The following is a 21546-nucleotide window of genomic DNA, read 5'->3' as shown; positions in this document are numbered from 1 at the left end:
GGTTGAGTAGGTGGTTGGTTGAATAGTATAATCTAACGGGTGAAAATGATCAAATGCGTAGATCTAACGGTAAAAAATTTACAAGTACCAAATACTTGATACTTTTACAAGCACCATAGCCGGATACTCTCTCTCTCTCTCTCTCTCTCTCTCTCTCTATATATATATATATATATATATATATAGTTCGGCTACTATACTTTTATGAGTATGGGCTCACTTATACTAATAATAGTATAGAGCTAGGCTGGTATACTATCGGTAGGACGGAGGCCTCCGTGTTACCAAATTGTTTTCAATGATGTGGCTTCCAAATCGACGATCGGCTCCATTAGATTTGATTTACACTATTACAAGTATTTGGAAACTAAATTTCATAATTTTTCGACATAATTTGGTTAGTGATCAGAAAGTCTCAAAATTGACAATTTTAATGATAAATGTAATGCGCTTGTGAATTTAACGATGTAAAACAAATCCAAATCTGATAAAATTTTTATACAAAATTCTTTTTAATATTTAGAGTAAGATTAGTATCTTTGATCTTAAATTAAAATATTTCATCATCATTTTTTATTAAATTTTTATTTGCAGCCGTTCATTTTTAGACTATCCGTTTGATAGGTAAATTAAAGTCGCTTCATTTTTAGACTATCAAACGAGTAGTAAATTAAGACAGGGCCATCGTGGACCGGCAGGAACAGCCCACGCGGATCGTGCCCTGCCAGGCCAATCGGCCCCTTAGGTTGGCCCAGCATGGCCCATGTTATCGGGCCAGGCCGGCACGAATTCTTTGGTATCCATTCCGTGCCTAGGCGGGCGACCCGTTTTACATCCCTAGGCAGATCCTAGGATTCCTATGCCCCATTCGCCAGTTACAAATAATGTGCCACACAAGAGACTCGCATTCGTCATATGGGAGGTTAGAGACAAGATTTTGAAGTACAGTAGTAGAATTACAGTATCTCTATTTAATAGTGTTCAGTTATTTTTTTATAATTTATTATTATTGTAGGTTTAAGATCACCTTGTCCTTGTTGCATATTATTTTTCAGTAGCTATATTTATCACTTAATTTTAATCGATTAATTAATTATTAAGTATTTGAGATAGTATCCTAATCGCTTGAGCATGGTGCATGTGCCTAGTCTTAGCGTCGTAGGGGGAGCACAAGACTTTTACCTCCAGAGCAGATCCTTATATACGTACTTATTTTCCTCCTTTTCTAGTGCATGTGTGTACACTTTTGAGCTTGTGCTCATCTTTTCTACAGCTCGATATATATGTGCGGGAGGGTTTATTCGATTTGTCGTTGTATAGAAATTTGCATTAGGACCTGTGATAGTTGTTTTAACATTTTTTTCTTGCTACCAACCTTTTTTAGAACAAGTGGTAAAGGGCTTGGTGGTTGGTATTCGAGACCCAAGTTCGAATCCTAATTGATTCACATTTCCAGCCAAGTTTATTTCTAAATGAAATAAACGAAGCGGGTAGCATGCTACCTATCTCACTCAAAAAAAAAAAACAAAAAAAAAACATTTTTTCTTGCTCCTACTTAGTTCTAGAATGACCGTATTTTTATTTCTGATTATTGATATAAATCTTTGCTGTCATGTATAAACTTCCTACTATCAACTCATTTTATGATACAGATAAAATATGACATTCTCAAGATTTAGAATAATTCTATATATAAAATATAATAAGTTAAATTTTTTAAATAGACTATAATATTTTTTCGGTAATTAGAATCAAGAGGTTGAAAGGACTAAACGTCCGATGACCAGAGTAGTCCTAGGCCATAGATGGCGCCTCGAACGGGAGTGTCACATAAAATTTACATTTCTATAATATTTAAGTTAAATATTTAATTTGAATCTAGAGCGGTGACTGTCACACATCCTAAACAAGAGGGATTTGGATTGTGATATTTAGATTATTTATTACAATTGCTTATTAGCTTCTTCAATAATTATTGTGTCTAAGAATAAATTATTTATTCTTAAATATTACAAAATTATGTTAATAATTAAAAGAGTTTTTTTTTTTTTTTGAAGAGGGTAATCTCACCTTTCTCTAGTGGATGTTATTTTAGAATTTCATGTCTATTAATTTCTAGCAAATCAAACAAACATGTTCAGAAAATTATTTTCATTCTATGCATATAACTAAACACTAGTTTTCTATATAAAACTCTTTTCAACAGGAAAATAAAAAATAAAAAGAAAAAAAAATTTCTACATCAGTTTTATTAAGAACAAGACAACCTCTTATAGAGCAAACGCATACAAGATCTTCCATGCTTAATTAATTAGATCTCACTCAAACAAAGCCTCCGTTGACCCTAATCACCTGCCCGTTGACCCACTCGGCGGCGGCGCTGACCAAGAACCCCACCACCGGCGCCACATCCTTGGCCTCCCCGATCCTTCCCAAGCTCCTCTTCTCCACATCCTTGATGAACTCCTCGTCCGTCCCCGCCAAGAACAGCTCCGTCCGCACCGGCCCCGGCGCCACGCAATTCGCCGTGATCCCCGTCCCCTTCAGCTCCTTCGCCAGTATCCGCGTCATCGCCTCCACCGCCCCGTTCGTCGCGGTGTACGCCGCGTACCCCGGGAGCAGCGTCCCCACGATCGACGACGAGAACGTTACGATCCTCCCCCCGCCGCCGCGAACCATGCGGTTCGCGGCCTCGCGCAGGAGGAGGAAGGTGCCGCGAACGTTGACGTTGAACATCGCGTCGAAGTCGTCGAGAGTGGTGTCGGCGAGCGCCGGGAATTTTGAGTCGAGAATTCCCGCGCAGGCGACGAGGATGTGCGGCGGCGAGCCGAAGGCCTGCTCGGCTTTGTCGAAGAGGGAGCGGGCGGTGTCGGGGTGGGAGACGTCGCCGCGGGCGGTGACGGCGCGGAGAGTGGGGGAACTTTCGTTGAGCTCCGCGGCGAGGCCGTCGGCGAGGGCGGAATTGGAGGCGTAGTTGAGGACTAGCCGGGCTCCGAGGGCCGCGAGGTGGACGGCGATCTCGCGACCGATGCCGCGGGATGCGCCGGTCACGATGGCGATGCTGCCGCCCAGCGGCATCGACACCGAGGATGCCGCCGCCGACGAGGAAGAAGAGCAAGAGTGTTGTTGCTGCTGCAATGAGTTTGGCTTAGATGCCATGTTTAAACTAAACTCTTTTTATTTTATGTATGAATTGTGATGGATATGGCGCGGATTTATATAGAGTTAGGTTGGATCTTGATCACTTACTAGGTTTCTTTATGTTGACCGAGCCAAAAGCAAAAGAGAACTCTGCTGTGGTGTCTTGTAGCGTCACAGGTGGTGTCATGAGACTTAATTTATACATTTATTTATTTGGTGGTGTCATGAGATTTTACTTTTTTGTAGCATCGTGGTTGGTGTCGTGAGACCTAAATTAATTTATTTGTTGAAAAAATTTACTTTTACTGATAAAATTAAATTTTATAAACTAAACAAGCTCTCAAATTGTAAATTTCTATCACCCAAGAGATTTCTATCACAACTAAATAGGAGAATTCTCAATCACTAACACGCATGCATTAGTACCCAAAATTACTCAATATTTCAATTTAATTTTCAAAGTTTTCTCCTTTTTTTTTTCTTTTTTTTTTTGAGAAGTTATTTTTAAAATTTTTTTATGATTAATTGCATTATTGGTTCCTAACTTTTTTTTTTTTTTTTTTCTGATTGATCTCTAAACTCTTATACTTTATGCTTGCTCCTTGCATCTTGCTCAATCTTGCCACTCTCAATAATGTTGTTCTCCGTTTCATAGACCATCTCGACTTTCTACACGATACCTATCGACTCTTTTAGAGCAGTCACTATTTTGGTGTTCAGCTGAGTCTGTCATTAAGTGTTTTCAGAAATTTTAAAAAAGTTCAATATCGAGATTGATCATTCGGGCTATTGGACAATGACTGTAATTTGTATAAATATGTAGAGTTCTATTGGAGTAAACATTGACTATTCTATTAAAATTAGTAGAAATCTGGTCGGTAAAGACTAGGAGTAATGAAAAATAAAAATTTAAAATAAAAATTAATAATGTAACAGCTTAAAAAATAAAAAGTTGGAAATTAAAGTGATGAAAATGGGTAAAGCCTAGCAACCAATGTTCCACAAAATAAGATTGCAAACTACCAGAAAAAAAAAAGGCCTTTATAAACCCAGTCCGTACACATCATTTAACTCCAGTTTACATTAATTATGCCATAACATTTTGTTTGCTTGTGGGATCTTGGTGCTCCATAAAATCGATCCATACACATCACTACACCAATATTTGATAAAAATGCCATAAAGCTAAAATTTATTGTAATTGATGTGATCTAGATTTGCTTTCTGTTTGCTTGTGGGATCTAGGAAATCTATAATTAAAACACATCCGTACACATCATACGCCACGTATGACAATTATGGAATAAATCTATAATTTAATATTATTAATGCCATCCACGTCTGAATTTCTACTTACTCCTGAGGTATCGTCTCAAGGGAACCGGTACCGCCATACTGTAGCTCCTCTGTACTACCAAGTTGTTTTTAATGACGCGACTTCCAAATCGACGATCGGCTCGTTAGACTTGATCTACACTATTAAAAATATTTGGAAACTAAATTTTATAATTTTTCGGCATCATTTACTGATCAAACGAATAGTCTAAAAATAAACGGCTGAAAATAAAAATCTCATAAAAAATAATAATAAAAGATTTAAATTTAAGATCAGAGATACTGATCTTACTCTAAATAGTAAAAAAAATTTTCTATAAAAATTTCATTAGATTTGAATTGTGTTGCATTATTAAATTCACAAATGCATCACATCTACCATTAAAATTGTCAATTTTGTGACCTTTTGATCACTAGCCAAATGATGTCGAANAATACTTTTTATTTTTCATCTGAATTTTTTTTCCTATCTTATAAAGTTTTTAGCTTATTTATTTTATTAATTTAAACTTCAAAGTTTCTTTTAGCTCAGCTTATATTTAAAATTAAAAGGACATTTGAACTCAAGAAGCATTTATGAAACTGCAGTTCACAGACGTAATAAATTGAGTATTTGATTGCCTATGTTGGGAAGAAGAGCTTTTTAAAAGTTTTTCATATATACAGGATTTACTTGTAATATTTTACATTTAAAAGAGTTCATATGAAAAAAAAAATTTTGATAAAATTTATAAAGTAGCTAATAGTTCAGAGTGGACGGTGTTCGTACGGTTTGGGACAACTGGTGCGGGAGAAGGGGTTCGCAGTCCACGCGCAACGGGCTGCCTGGATTGATAGCCTGCTGGTGGATTGTTTGGGAGACCAGAAATGGAGCAATCTTTAGAAAGACCGAGCCTAATCCAGTCCGTGGTTGTTTCTTAATCAATCAGTTGACGATCCTGTGGGGGAATATTCGTCCTGTGCAGAGACTGAGTTTTCTTTTCTTTTTTTTTTCATCTCCCTAGAGGCTTCGTTGCCTGACCCATGTAGCCCAATTCACTCTCTGAATAAATGAAGTAGGAAGCGTGCTACCTTTCTTTAAAAAAAAAAAAACAACAAAACAAAACAAAAGGGCCACATCGATTTGGCCACGCAATTAGGTCTCATGACACCACCCGTGACGCTACAAAACACTAATATGCAGATATTTTTGCTTGGTCAAATTAAAGATACCTGATAATTAATACAGTCAAAATCCAATCAAACTCTATATAAATAAGAAATAAATCCTCACCATGATCCATCACAATTCATTCATACATAAAAAGAGTTTAGTTTAAACATGGCATCTAAGCCAAACTCATTGCAGCAGCAACAACACTCTTGCTCTTCTTCCTCATCGGCGGCAGCATCCTCGGTGTCGATGCCGCTGAACGGCCGCGTCGCTGTCGTGACCGGAGCATCCCGCGGCATCGGTCGCGAGATCGCCGTCCACCTGGCGGCCCTCGGAGCCCGGCTAGTTCTCAACTACGCCTCCAATTCCGCCCTCGCCGACGCCCTCGCCGCAGAGCTCAACGAAAATTCGCCCACTCTCTGCGCCTTCGCCACCCGCGGCGACGTCTCCCACCCCGACGCCGCCCGCTCCCTCTTCGACAAAGCTGAGCAGGCCTTCGGCTCGCCGCCGCACATCCTCGTCGCCTGCGCGGGAATTCTCAATTCAAAATACCCGGCGCTCGCCGACACCACCCTCGACGACTTCGACGCGATGTTCAACGTCAACGTGCGTGGCACCTTCCTCCTCCTACGCGAGGCAGCGAACCGCATGGTTCGCGGCGGCGGCGGGAGGATCGTAACATTCTCGTCGTCAATCATGGGGACGCTGCTCCCGGGGTACGCGGCGTACACCGCGACGAACGGGGCGGTGGAGGCGATGACACAGATACTGGCGAAGGAGCTGAAGGGGACGGGGATCACGGCGAATTGCGTGGCGCCGGGGCCGGTGCGGACGGAGCTGTTCTTGGCGGGGAAGGACGAGGAGTTCATGAAGAAGGTGGAGGAGAGGAGCTCTCTGGGGAGGATCGGGGAGACCAAGGACGTGGCGCCGGTGGTTGGGTTCTTGGTCAGTGATGCCGCCGAGTGGGTCAATGGCCAGGTGATTAGGGTGAACGGAGGCTTTGTTTGATTGAGACCTAATTACTTTCCATGCAGGAATGCTACAGCTGTACATCTTAAATTATTCCATAAATAAAGTCTAAATATTATATATTTAGTTTTCGAAAGTTTATAATATCATAAAAAATGAACAAGACTATTATATTATTAATAGCACTAAGTCATTAGTAATATTAGGTTTTCAGTCCTTGAATTAAATATTAATGTACGGTTAGGATGATAGTGATCCTCTAGGGTTGAGCGGATAACTGGTTGAATAGTATGATCTAACGGATGAAAATAATCAAAAAAATAAATATAATTGTAAAAAACTCGATAGTATCAAATGTTTAGTACTATAGATAATATAGTAACCGAACTTTATAAATATTCTTGTAAAAAACTCGATGACACCTACTGTCCCTAGTGTAAGTGGCAAAGAGTTTGGTGGTTGATACCCGAAGTTCCGAGCTCGAATCCTAATTGTGAGTCAGCTAAAATTTATTTCTAAATGAAATAAACAAAGCGAGTAGCACTATCCTTATCTTCTTCATCACTCCTAATTAACTATTGATGGGCTACCGTCTTTTACACTATCCTTATATTCTTCATAAGCATATTTTACACTATCCTTATATTCTTCATAAGCACCTCAATTCGATCGCAAATAGTAATAAAACTTGATCTTGAAAGTTTGATTAGGCATCATAGTACGTGATTAAGAATTTTATTATAAACTTTGAGAACTTGCAAATATATTTCGAGACTAATCAAAGGCCACCGAATTTTATTTTACTGTTTTTCCACTGTCTTCTTCGTTACTCGCGTTAAACTAAAAATTAAGAATATTGTAAAAGAATCCAGAGTAAATTAAGCTGTCTTAATTTAGTCATAAAAATAATAAAATGAGCAACATAACTAATCTCGAAAAAGACAAAATAGTTATAATACTAGAATAAAGTGGAATTTGACCTCTTCAGAAGTACTTTGTAAATTTTTAAAATTTACAAGAATATACATAACACTTTGCTGAATTTTTGTTTTCCTTTTAAATTTTAAATTTTCTGCAATCAGATTTCATAATTTTATTATTTATTTTAATTAAGTTTTCATTGTTAAAAATATCACTAAACTGTCATGTCAACATTTAACCACTATTTGCCCCATCACAACTATAATTTGTCAAGTGACAAATTCTCCTAAATTTAACAGTATTTTTTATGGCATGGACTAAATTGAAATAAACAACAAAATTGAAAATGTAGTTGCACGCAAAAGTAAAAAAAAAAAAAAAAATTGGTGAGTCTAAAATTAAACACTTGTTAAATTAAGATTGGGAACCAATAGTGAATCAACTCCTATCAATTATTTTTTTGAGAAAAAGGTAGCGAGCTATCTGTTTCATTTATTAGGAAAATGAACTAGGCTTACAGATGGAAGCAGCCGAGGTCTCCGAAGGAAAGAAAAGAAAAAAAAAAGACGGAGAAAAAAAAGGTGACAAAAAAAAACAAAAGGTTAGACAAGAAGCCGGAAAAGGACAAAAAAGAAGCCAAAACAGACAATCCGAGACAAAGTCACTTAAACCAGGCCGCCATCAAGAGTCTGACGCGATCTAAAGCCCTGGTAGAGTTCGGAAGCTTCGCTCGGAAAAGAATGTCATTCCTCTCAGTCCAGACAATCCACCAAATGGCACTCAGTGTAGTTAAGACTTCCGATCTCATCTGGGTGTTCGGTAGGCCGAGCGATCTTGACCACAGCTCATTTGCCTCCTCCGAGGGCGTTATCAATACTTGCGGTCCTTCCACACTGAAGAGAAGGTATCGAACGTGCACACAGGAGGTTATTAGGTGATCGCTGCTTTCCATGGTGGCGGCACAGAAAACACAGAGTTGTTCCGCAAGCCATCCTCTCTTATGTAATCTGTCGGCAGTTGGTATTCTCTTTCTCAAGAGAAGCTATAAGAAAACTTTGAGCTTGGTCTGTATTTTGAGTTTCCAGATAACAAGACTCATTACGTTACGTATACCATTGTCCGTGATGAACTGATATAAAGATCTAACAGAGATTTGTCGATCTGAGGACCATCGCCAATTGATCGTATCCGGGTTGTGGTTAGGACTGATAGACCGGAGCATATCTTTTAGGAGCCTCAAATGTCTGCGACATGCCGCTGAGGGGGGCCCCGCAGCGCCCCGACAAATGTAGCGCCACCGCCACCCGCTTGAATTCCAGCATTGGGCTACCTTGACCTCCTTATTCCGTATGTGATCAAAGATATCCGGGAAGAGAATGCGTAAGGAGGTTTCGCCAGTCCAAATGTCTAGCCACAACCTGATGTCACTGCCGCTTCCGAGCTCATAGCTTACGCTGCATTTGAATATGTCGCGGCAGCGCAATACTCCTCTCCACCTTTGCGAGTATGGCATGAAAGATCTGCCCTCGAGTAAAGGCATACGCTTGGTGTAGTAGAGGGCTCTTACTAGCTTGTTCCAAAGAAGACTTGTCTCCTTAAAGAAACGCCGCCACCATTTGGTGAGTAACGCCAAGTTCATCGAGTTCATCTCCTTGACCCCTAGCCCTCCCTCTTTTTTGCTTTTGCAAATTGTCTTCCAATTAACAAGGCAACCACCCCCTCCAGTAATTTTGTTGCAACCTTTCCAGAAGAAGGCTCTCCGTAAAGCCTCGATTCGCTGTATTACCTATTGCGGAGCTTTAAAGATAGAGAGGTAAAGAAGTGGCAGATTGGTGAGCACCGAGTTGACAAGAGTGAGCCGCCCCCCTTGGGAGAGGAGCTTTCCCTTCCATTCTTCTATTCTCGTGTTAATGCGGTTGATGACGACAGCCCAGTCCTCCTGTCTCAAAAGTTTATGATAAAGCGGGAGGCCCAAATAGCGAAAAGGCAGATTACCCATTGCACAGTCTAGAATATTGGCGAGTCTGGTCGCTAAGTGAGGGTTAGAACCCACGTAGTAAAGTTCAGACTTATCCATGTTGATTTTAAGACCAAAAGCCCATTCAAAGGTTTTCCATAAGAATCGCAAGTTCCTCATACTCTGTTTCCTAGGTTCGCAGAAGAAGATTGTGTCATCTGCATATTGAATGAGGGCTGTTTAACACTCGGGAGATGGTCCGATTCCGCGTAGGAGATTGCTTAGCCTGGCAGCTTCAGTCGTTCTTGCGAGACAGCCAGCAACCAGTAGGAAAAGGTAAGGGGAGAGGGGGTCTCCTTGCCTAAGCCCCTTCCGAGCTTTCAGCCACCTCGTAGGCGTATCGTTCACCAGAATAGCCACTTTGGCATTACAGATGCACTGTTCGATCCACGACCACCATTTTTCGCTGAACCCCACCCAAAGCATTAAAGCCTTTAGGAAGGCCCACCTTACATTGTCGAAGGCTTTTTCGAAGTCTGCCTTAACGCAGAAGCAATCTAGGTTAGTTTTGGAGCACCAACTAACTATCTCATTGGTAGTCACAAAGGAGTCGGTCATTAATCGTCCTTTTAGGAATGCTGACTGCGTTGGTGAGATAATCGTAGGCAAGACATTCGTCAGCCTGTTGGCTAGAACTTTGGAGATAATCTTTTGAAGTCCATTTATAAGGTTGATCGGTCGGAAGTCTCTTATCTTAGGGCTCCCTCTTTCTTTGGAATGAGGCAAACCTATGTTGCACGGATATGGATACGGGGATACAGATATGACACGATACGGACACGGCGATACGACATTGTCCCAAAACTCTAGGATACGATACGCCGGGAGTATTTAAATAAAATATTTTTTTAATATGTATAATAAATTTACATTGATAATATGTCATGACGTATTAAAATATAAAAAATAAATAAATGAGTAAAAGTAAAACAAATATAGTATTTCCATTCAATCATTCACCGACCACAAAACATCATGATATTCATCTTTACATCTTACGACTTACATACATGCATAGTTCACATCCAAAACAACAAAAAGAAAAGGAGAGGGTTTTCATCAAAAGACTTCAATTTGGTTCAGTTTCATTCTCATTTGAATCATCAATAAATACCACACTCTCCAAATCCGGCTCATCAAGTGAAAGATTTGCAATTTCAAGAAGACCAACACTATCAAATGAGTCGAAAGAATCTCCTCCAACATCCCACATCTTGGTCTCTCCTTTTATATATTTGGGAGCCTTCCTTGATAAAAGGTGAAGATTAATATGTACATATACTAAATCTTCGGCTCGTTGTGGCGTAATCTTATTCCTCTTCATGGAGTGAATGAATGAGTAGGTACTCCAATTCCGCTCACAACATGAAGAGGAGCAAGGTTGGCCAAGTAACTTTAACGCCAAATTTTGGAGCATAGATGCTGCCGCACCATGGATGACCCACCACTTCTTTGGGTCAAGAACTCCCCTATCTTCAATAGAGTCGTGCTCATCAAATCCCTCTCCGGCAATGGAAAAATTTGCAAACTCCTCATTTACAACTCTTATTTCTTCATTATTTGGAAAAAATCTTTTTAAGCACTTGTTTCTCATCTTTGATATCTCCAAATCCCTATGCGGAGGAACTCGATTTGGATCCTCATTAAGCCACGATGAGCTATAGTATCTAATGAATATAAGAAAAATAAAAATTAGGATATGATAGTTGTATTACAAAATACAAATGAACAAAAGTATACATAAGGTTTAGAGGAAAAAAATTACCTAGGGTTCAAAGAATGTGCCAAGCAATGAAGTGGAGTATTGCTTTTAGCCCATCGGTCAATCAAAATTTTGTGTACAACGGAATAAAATGATGATTCCTCGTCTTCTTTCTTTCCTTCACGCCTATATATAGCAACTTTCATCTTTTCTATCATGGAGTCCCAAGTTTCATACATCAAATGTAAGCAAGGCTTGTCGGTATTGGCAATCCGAAGCATCTCATATATAGGTTCGGTAAAAGAAAGAATATAGTTAATTTGATCCCACCACAAGTCATTGAGAATTCTATCTTTTACAAATTGTGCTTTCCCCACATCATCCTCCCTATAGCTAGCTCATTTGTTACTAATGACCATATTTTGAAGACCCCGTTTGATTTGCTTGAATCGTCTTAGCATGACGATTACCGAAGCGAATCGAGTCTCAGCCACCGCAAGCATTTTCAAGTTGACAAACTCATTAAAGATTGCCAACCTCATAGAATGATTCAAGATAAAATTCTTGATGCATGCTACATCCTCCGCTATGATAGTAATCCAACTACATTCATCAAAAGTAATTTCATTTGCCTCGGTATTCTTAGCCGTGCAAATATTTTTTAATCCAAGGTTCAATGTGTGCACAACACAAGGAGTCCAAAATATTGAAGGAAATTGCGCTTAAATCAACATTCATGCCGCTTTGCACACGGGAGCATTATCCTTATCACTTGAACCACATTTTGGCGTCTAACCTCTTCAACAACTTTCAAAATCATGCTAGCAATAAAATATTTATCCTTATATTCCCTTTCGCAATTGACTGCTTTTAGGAACATCGGTCCACTCCCTGTTACGGCCAAAAAGTTGATCAACGGCCTTCTTTGTGCATCGGCCAATCCATCACATACAATGCTTAAACCTTTCTCCCTCCAAGTGCTTTTTATAGGCTCCAATAACCTCTCAATATTTGTTCTTTCTTGTTGAAGAAGACTAGTTCTCAACATATTATAATTTGGAGGTATATAACCTGAAATATTATGACTAGCCGCAAAAGTATAGGAGCCAACATAATAAGGATTTCTTGCAAGATTAAAGGGCAAACCACCAGAATAAAACATTCTAGCAATCTCATAATGTAGCTGGTTTCGAGCCGCCACGTTGAAAGACTTCTCTAGAGCTATTTCACGAGTTGATGTTGCCTTTTTTTTCTTGGCTCGAAAGATTGCAACCCTATACTCTCTATATTTGTGTCAGAAGATTTGGTAATAGTTTTTCGCAAAGGAATTTGTTTAGGGATAGAATTCTTTAACCTTAATTCTACCTCTTCAACAAGTCTTTTCATCTCCGCAATATTATCACTAGTAACCTTAGAGCAACCTTTGATTCCTTGTCCTGAAATTCTCAACAAATGGGCTTTGACCGTATAATATGATCCATTATAAACTTGTTTGCAAAAATTGCATTCGAACCTCATGTTTCCTCCACCATCCTCTAACTTTTCCACCTTTTTTACATACTTCCATAATGGAGTATTATTATTAATACTACTTAAACTACCACTAGCACTACCTCCTGTACCACTACCGCTACTATCGGTAGAAGCTTGACTCTCACTATTCATTTCTTATAATCCTATGCATGTCAAGATAAATAAATACATGTAATTAATATAACATTATTGATAACAACATAAAGCACAAACAGTGAAATACAATTTCAATATAAAAAGATATAATGCAATTACATATGTTATGTGAGATCCTTTTTAAGATTCATTCCTAAAATAACTAATCATTCCTAAAATAAAAGATTTATTCCTAAAGATTCGTTCCTAAAATACAATGCAATTAAACATTCATTCCTAAAATAACTAATTACTAATCAGTAATCAATTATCATGCAATCATCTTTAGCCTATTAAATAGTATAGCTATATAAGGTTCTAGACTTCTTATATATGAAATATAAATCTTTAAGATTTTATCAAAGAAAAATATACTAGCATTTAAAAAGGTAGAGGAAAAAAAAATACTATTATGTTATTTTGTATAATCTATGTAGATTAGTAAGTAGTAACAATATTGGCCAATTAAAAAAAAAAGAAAAGCAAAAGTTAAACCCTAATAAACACCTAAACCGATGGTATTTGAAAGAAAAAGAGAGATTTAAAAGCCCAATAGGGTTAAATATAAAAAAGAGAGAGAGAGAGAGAGAGAGAGAGAGAGTTGAAACTTGAAAGCTTGTGAAGTTGAATGGGGAAGGGAGCGGAGGGGGGAGGGGGAAGAGAACCTCAAGTTCCTGCAAGCTGCACCGTCCACGAGGAAGATGCTGCCGGAAACCACAAGCAAGGCTGCCGCTCGCTGCGAGGAAGATGGCCACCGCTGCTCGCTGCGAGGAAGATGGCCACCGCTCCGCTCTTTCTCTCTCTCGGTATTTCTCTCTCTCGTAGCAAAAGAAAAGGCGGAATAGTCCGCTCTTTCTCTCTCTCGCAACAAAAGAAAAAGCGGAATAGCTAGGGCTTTATTTGTTTCTTAGGGTTTTGGATGCGGGTATTTTTAAAAATTTTTAAATCCCCCGTTTAGACCCAATAATATGTCTCACGTATCCCGTCCGTATCCCGAAACGTGTCCATCCGTATCCCAAAACGTGTCTCGCCGTATCCCAACGTATCCGACCCGTATCCGATTTTTTTTAATTTTTTTAAATTTCAGATACTTCAATCCCGTATCCAATACGTATCGGGCGTGTATCGGATGCGTATCCTTATCCGATACGTATCGGATATGGGTACGGGTTGTGATTTGGAGTATCTGTGCATCATAGAGGCAAACAAAGGAGTAGTCAATTGGCTCGGTGGAAAGTCTCCCTTCTTGAAGCTCGATGAAAATCTTGAATATGTCGTGCTTAACTGTTTCCCAGAAGACTTGAAAGAAAAGGAGAGGAAACCCGTCAGGTCCAGGGGCTTTGTCTCCACCCAGTTGAAAGGTTGCGTTCTTGACTTCCTCGATGTCGAAAGGGGACGTGAGGACCTCTAGCTGAAGTAGTCTATTGGATTGATATAGTTCACTCCAGTCTCCTAGGGATTGCGTTGTCTCATCCCTCTAACCGAAAAGACGTCGAAAGTTATGATATAAGTGTGCTCTCGTTAGTTCGTCATTGTGTATTTGTTCCCTCGCTTCGTCCTCGATTACATTGATTGTGTTAACGCGTTTTCTACCGTTGGCCACCACGTGAAAGAATTTGGTGTTCCTATCGCCTTCTTTTTACCAAATTTGTTTGGACCTGGTTTTCCAGAGTATTTCCTCTTCCTCTAGAATTTGTTGGAGTTGTAATTTTAGGTCCATCCTCTTGTCCAGGATATCCTTAGTCAGGATTTGCTTTTCCTCTAAGTGATCGATTCTTTGAATCTCCTCCTGCAAGAGCTTCCTGGTTTTCACAATACTGTAGTAATTTGTCTTGCACCATTCCTTAATTCTAGCTCTGCAGTGTCTAAATTTAGCAGATAATGTAAGGATCGTTGAGCGCTTGTCGGTGACTTCATTCCACCAATGTGGAACATTAGTCACGAAATCGTCTTTAGAGAGCCAGACTTTCTCGAAGCGAAATCTTCGTGGGGTAGGTTGGAGCCCAGTGGAGAGAAGGATTGGAGTGTGATCGGAGGTGAGCCTAGGGAGAGCAGTGACTTTGCAGTGGGGAAAAGATAGATCCCATTCCGTGGATACAAGAAATCTATCGAGCTTGGCCAAGGTGGGTCGCTGTTGCATGTTCGACCAAGTAAAAGTTCGGTTCGTCAATGGTAGATCGATAACTTCTAAATTGTTGATGAGGTCGGAGAACAAAGCCATTGCTTTCCTGCTCCAAAGGAGGCCTTTCCCTTCCGATTGATTCTTGGTACAGTTAAAGTCCCCACAGATGACCCAATTATTGGAGCAGATATTTTTTAGGGAGAGGAGCTCCGAGAAGAAGGCTTCCTTTCCATTCCAGCTGGGAGGTCCGTACACGTTTGTGAGGTAGAAGATCTTGCTGCTGGAAAGATGAGTGAGGCGAAGGGTAAAGGAATACGTTCTCACGGACACCTCGCTGCAGGAAAAATAACTAGAATTCCAGCAGGTAATTAAACCGCCCAATGACCCGATAGTCGATAGAATCTGGCATTTGTCAAAACTTGAGCCGCAACAGGAACGAAGAAAGGAGCGGGACACAGATTCCACTTTAGTTTCTTGCAGACAGACAATAGCACGATAGTGGTTCGATACTACAGATTTAACTAAACATCTTTTACGAGGGGCATTAACTCCCCGAACATTCCAATAGAGAATGTCAAACATAGCAAAATCCAAAAAACAAAATAGGGGAGCTACAGTGAGGGAAGCTAAACTAGTCTAAACTCTAGTGGACAGTGTCTTCTGGAGCTCCTTCGCCTCAGCGACTGATAGTTTTACCCCGCAACGAAGACATTTCTCTCTGATCTTCTTGACCGAGACTTTGCGCGCTGAATTCCCAATTTCCGAAGTCGAGCCTTCACGTAGATTTGCTTTTCTGGTCATTGCCCGCCCTAAGGCACTTTCTTTCGTGTAAGGACTGAGATTTTTAGCAGTGTAGCTAAACTCTCAGTTGACGATGTTTTTGTGTGTAATTTAATTACAAAAGCACTCNTTTTTAGGGCATCTTAAGAGGCAAAATTGAGTCAAAGCGGGCTTTGAACTGCTCACGAATACATTAATTTAATGTGTGTTTTTGTAGTAGTTGTCTCTCAAATCGATGTGACGTTTTTAGAGTCAGGAATGTCATCCTACTGTTTTAGAAAAATATTAAACTACAAAAACATAGATCTAATGCGAATTTCCTAGCTTTCTTTAAAGTTAACATTTTATCGAGATATTTTTACTTTTTTTTACAATCTTCAGTTCAGAATATTTAAGTAAAGCGAATGGTACAATGATAAATGTTGAAGTGCACATTCATCTTAACCATACAATTAAGGACGTGTTATAGAAATTGTACACATTTTATAATGTTAAGAAAAAAAAAAGGGAGAATAGACAAAAATCAATATACGTAGTGTAGAATTTATGACTAAAGAAAGAAATTTTTTAACGAGTATTGTCTAGCTTTTATCCTTCTTCTCGTAAACGTTTGTGCTGAATAGTTCCATGTGTTTGAAAGATACACTTCGAATACAATGTAGATTAAAATTAATGATATTAACAGGTTTGGTATATGTATTTTCAATACTAATAGTTTCACACTAGTACAATATACATAAAATTGGCATATGAAGGAGTAAAAAAAACCTCAAGTAGTATCACAACCTTAAAAGCATAGAGTATTGATAAACGGGGTTAGGGTTCTTTATTAACTATAAATGAAAAAATTCCATACAATCTATAAATATAATTTAAAAAACCAACTAAAAAAATTTAATAAGTATTATTATTAGTGAAAATTCAAATTTCCTTAGTATTATACTTATGTACGTACTTTCCGAGGTTTTCCAATGAAATGTTTAAATCATTAATTTTTAAGAGGTTTTTTTTTGAAATCACTTTATCAGAATTTCCTAAACTCTATTCCAATTAAAAGAAATAGTAAAGTTATCACTTACAAAATTTTTTTTTTGATAATTTTTTATTATTTTAACTACAATGAATAAGTCAACCTTCTTTTATTAATAAAATTTAAAGATTACCTAAACTTGGAAAATGAAGAAGCAAAATTTTGGAAAAGTAAGATTTTTAGGGTGTTAACTTTGGATAAATTTAACTAGTAAAGAATACCGAAAATTGGTATATGAAAAAAGAAATTTTTAGAAAAGTGATACATGACCATATATACACATGGTAATGTTTTATAAAAACCTTTAACTACAAAAGCATAGATCTAATGCGAATACCTTTGTTTTCTTTAAAGTTAACATTTTTACCGACCTTTTTTTTTATTTAAATTTTTGGATTTTTTAGTAAAAGAGAATAGTACAATGGTAAATGTAGAAGTACTTAAAAAACGGATGAGACGAAGATAAAAAAATGGAAGAAAAACCAGATAATATATCTCTTTAAAATCATTATAAAAAACCTAGTGTGTAGATTTTTATCGATCCGACATTATAATGAAAGTGGGTCAACGAAAAGTAGGTGTATATATAGTAAAGTAATAAAACATTAGTGATTATTATATTAAAAAATTTTTTAAAATGAAACAAGCTATGTCTCAGGTCTGGTATGTTTCCCTTAAAACTTCGTTCTGTGTAGTTCCATGTGTTTTTACTATATCAGTTTAATAAAAATTTAATATTAATATCTATTATGAGACTTACAAGTTTTAAATATATATTTATAAAAATAATAATCTATATATATATGAATAAAATTAATAAAGAGATATATAAGGTATTACCGTGTAGGTCGAAAAAAGGTATCAACATAGTTTAAAATGTTACATAAATAAAGGGTGTTCGTCCTACTTGTTATCATTCTGTCGATCTTACTAATCTTCTAGCTAATACGATCTTTTTGCAGTTTCTTCTTTTTAATTTCTTTTACGGTGTCGTGATCCTCTTTACCGACATCCACGAGTACTTGTTCAACCTAGAAGAAATGTTTAACCAAACTTATACGGTGGTACACTATCACTCTCTTATCGTTCAAGAAGGTTAAACTGGAACCTAAGTACCTTAATATTAGATTGTTCAGAACTCTTGTGTTCAGTCAAAAGAAATTAATATCAGTACTATACAATACAATATATTAACACTGCGGGGTTGAAGGGTCCCCCAGTGGGTAGGATCCTGATGAGGGCAGGATCGTGCGAATTGAGAGAATTGGAGAACCCAGATCGGTGGTGGGTTTTACGAATTCGGCCCAATTCTCAAATCGGGATAATATAGAGTATATATCCTGATAGACCCCAGAGTGTTAGAGGGGAGGAAATTCGGGACTGCAGGAGCAGTCCGAGTCTGAGTGTTCATGGTTCGCTACACTCTGAATAGAGCGATCGGGCAGTAGGTCTGGGACCGAGTCGGCTCTGCGTAGAGTGTGAAGGCCGACCATTAATCGAGACTATGGTAGACATTGCGGGGCTGAAGGGTCCCTCAGTGGGTAGGATCCTGATGAGGGCAGGATCGTACGAATTGAGAGAATTGGAGAACCCGGAACGGTGGTGGGTTTTACGAATTCGGCCCAATTCTCAAATCGGGATAATATAGAGTATATATCCTGATAGACCCCAGAGTGTTAGAGGGGAGAAAAAATTCGGGACTGCAGGAGCAGTCCGAGTCTGAGTGTTTATGGCCCGCTACACTCTGAGTAGAGCAATCGAGCAGTAGGTCTGGGACCGAGTCGGCTCTGAATAGAGTGTGAAGGCCGACCATTAACCGAGACTATGGTTGACACTGCGGGGTTGAAGGGTCCCCCAGTGGGTAGGATCCCGATGAGGGCAGGATCGTGCGAATTGAGAGAATTGGAGAACCCAGATCGGTGGTGGGTTTTACGTATTCGGCCCAATTCTCAAATCGGGATAATATAGAGTATATATCCTGATAGACCCCAGAGTGTTATTAGAAAATTGAATAATATATAATTCTTTAATTTATCACTATTTATAAAAAAATTTTAAATTATCTTTAGGTACAACCCGTTGCATCTTTTGCTTTCGTTGGCCACTGTGTTCCTTATGTTTTAGTAGTGCCAGGACGACCTCCTTTTTCATTAAAATTTAAATGTTTCTTTAACTATAAATTAAGAATTATCTAATATTATTGACTGTATAACTATATAATATATCCTTTTAAATTACTTGGTACCTTAAAGCCTTTACGTGTTATAACGACGGTCATAACACCTCGTAATGATACTATACTCCTTGCTTGATAGTTTTCATCTCTTTGATGTTTAGGATTTAAAAGTAACACAACAGTTCTACCTTCTCAAGTTAATGGTTACGAATTTCTTCGAGGGAGTATAAACGTACTTAACTATGCAGGTTTACCACCTTCAGTCAGAAGTTTCAAATCTCTTTTATAATCTCGTATATTAAGAGATAAACGGAAATGTAGTTGACCTCCTCAACAAAGAGTACTCCACTTATAACCTGGACCTGGTATACATATATTTTATTCACCCGTTTTGATAGTAGCATAACCTAGAAATGATGGACATCTTTCTGTTAGTGGTTTTAAACGGGTTGATATATATATACTATGCCTCTTACTTAATGTTTTATCTAACTTTTAAAATGGTCTAACACTTTTTTCCTTTTCAAACCTCTTTTTATAATATCTTTTGAACTATTAATACAAACTACTCGTGTTGTACTAGTGTGTTCGTAAAGCGTACCGATCTCTAGCAAAGTTCCTCAGACTAGTTTTCCTAAAAAGATATGCTGACTAAAGTTTATCTGTATTTCTACCCTCCGTTATATTAGAAGGTTGACATAGTCTCCAACGTCGTAATTAATAACCACTAAAAAGATTTTCATCACCTGTCTCTCTATAATAACAGCTTGTATTCTGCTTACCAAATGTTTCTTATTGTCTTAACGTAGGGTTAAAATACCGTTACGTTATAGGATAAAATAAAGGAATACCACTTCTACCAAAAGCACAACCCTAACTTATAGCTCTACTGTTATCTACATCCGTATATTTTTCTTCAAAGCACTGGTACGCTCTTATAATACGAAAATCTTAAGTTCTTTCCCTTCGTCTTCCTTTATGAGATGATAATCCACCTTCCAATAACGTTGTTATATAACAACTACGTAAATGTACGTAACTTCTTCTCGCAAATGCAACCCAATCTGATTTGGTTGGCGTTGAATCCACGCTTCATATGTTTCCTAATTTTCTACGTCAACAATCTCCTCTATGTTGAGGTAGAAGCTAGCCATTTGCATAACAGAACGGAAGTAGTAAGTGTCCTTCAGGATCTATATACTAGGTTTTAAAAGTTCTACGTTACCGATATACAGCCATCCAACCCGTAGGTCTATATAAAAACTGTAAATGAACGTTACGTTTTACCGGTCTTTAGGTTGTTCATTAAGTCTTTTGGGGACCTGAATTTCATCTTCGATCTGGTCTATAATAACGTGCACAAAAGTTCTATTTTGACCTACTTAATTACTTTCTGGAAGCTTTCCCGGTAGTAAAACCTTCTCAGTATCGTCCAATCAATAACAAATTAAATTTATACTAATAATCAATAAAAATTTATGCATTACTATTACGTAATTTATAACGTCGATAAATGTGATAACTTATGGTCTTTTCCCCAGAAGGAGTACGAGTATATAATAACACCAATGTACGACTAATGTCCTAGAGTAGTTTACTACTTTAACTGTTTTATTATAAACGACTTTATGGGCTAGATCTACTTCTGGGTCAACCTATAAGTCGTCAGCGTCTTATATACAATGTACCAGGTACGCCAAGACGGAAAGCTCTTAGAGGTACATACTTATCTGTTTGTTTATCAACGAGATTTGTAAAAGGATTTTCAAAATAAAGACTTTGGTTCTAACTACTAATACCTAAAGGAGATATATCTTCTTCTCTACATGGACTTTATATACAACTCTTTGTACCTCAATCTAACCTTTTAGCAAAACAACAGGGAATATTAGAGCTAGAAAAATATTTTATAGTCCGCGTATATTTACAACTTACCACGTTATTTAGTTTTAGTTATTTTATAGAGAAGTTCATATATTTGTTCCCGGGCCTGTCTCAGTGTTACAACTAACTCCTCTTATAAAGTTTAACATACTTGCTCTTACGTCTACCCTTATATTATCTTTAACTACTCTAATTTTGAATAGACCTAACAGCTATACATAGAGGATAACTTCGAAGCACCTCTTAAAAAGTCAAACTGTAAGTAAAATCTCTAGGTTCACATCTCGCAAATAGAAAAGTAAACGGACTACTTGTTGGATAATGAAAGTTCCTATTACTAATAGAACTATTACAGAATTCTTATGGTAGATATCTTTTTTATTACAAATGACTTACCTACTCTCGTTTACAATTAATACGACTTCGAGTCCTCGACTGTATATCGCTCAAGGGTAATTTTAAGCAAACCCAAGTTTCTCTATTTTAAAAATTTAATGCCTTTAGACCTTCTACACAACCTTCCTATATGATACGTGTAGGCTCGCGTCCACTTTTCAAAATAGATGCATACGAAAATTTATAACATGCTCCAGGTGCATTAATACTTCTGTAATTTTGACATTTACCAAATTGGATAGGTTGTAAATT

The 21546-nt window shown here is 38.0% G+C and overlaps 2 protein-coding genes across 2 annotated transcripts; one reads left to right on the top strand and one right to left on the bottom strand.

The window, feature by feature from the left end:
• Positions 2273–3307, bottom strand: LOC109711883 (short-chain type dehydrogenase/reductase-like). The gene has a single exon (XM_020235232.1). It carries the CDS (start codon positions 3157–3159, stop codon positions 2323–2325), a length of 837 nt encoding a protein of 278 aa, XP_020090821.1. The 5' UTR covers positions 3160–3307; the 3' UTR covers positions 2273–2322.
• On the top strand, positions 5699–6720 carry LOC109711411 (short-chain type dehydrogenase/reductase-like). The gene has a single exon (XM_020234426.1). It carries the CDS (start codon positions 5798–5800, stop codon positions 6635–6637), a length of 840 nt encoding a protein of 279 aa, XP_020090015.1. The 5' UTR covers positions 5699–5797; the 3' UTR covers positions 6638–6720.

Source organism: Ananas comosus, linkage group 6, assembly GCF_001540865.1.
Source record: "Ananas comosus cultivar F153 linkage group 6, ASM154086v1, whole genome shotgun sequence".
NCBI lineage: Eukaryota > Viridiplantae > Streptophyta > Magnoliopsida > Poales > Bromeliaceae > Ananas > Ananas comosus.
Note: the sequence above shows the minus strand (reverse complement) of the source record. Positions and strands in the feature narration are given on the sequence as shown.

Bases quoted from the DNA above. Each gene is read 5' to 3' on its own strand.
- LOC109711411 (XM_020234426.1), top strand. From the start codon at position 5,798: ATGGCATCTAAGCCAAACTCATTGCAGCAGCAACAACACTCTTGCTCT.
- LOC109711883 (XM_020235232.1), bottom strand. From the start codon at position 3,159: ATGGCATCTAAGCCAAACTCATTGCAGCAGCAACAACACTCTTGCTCT.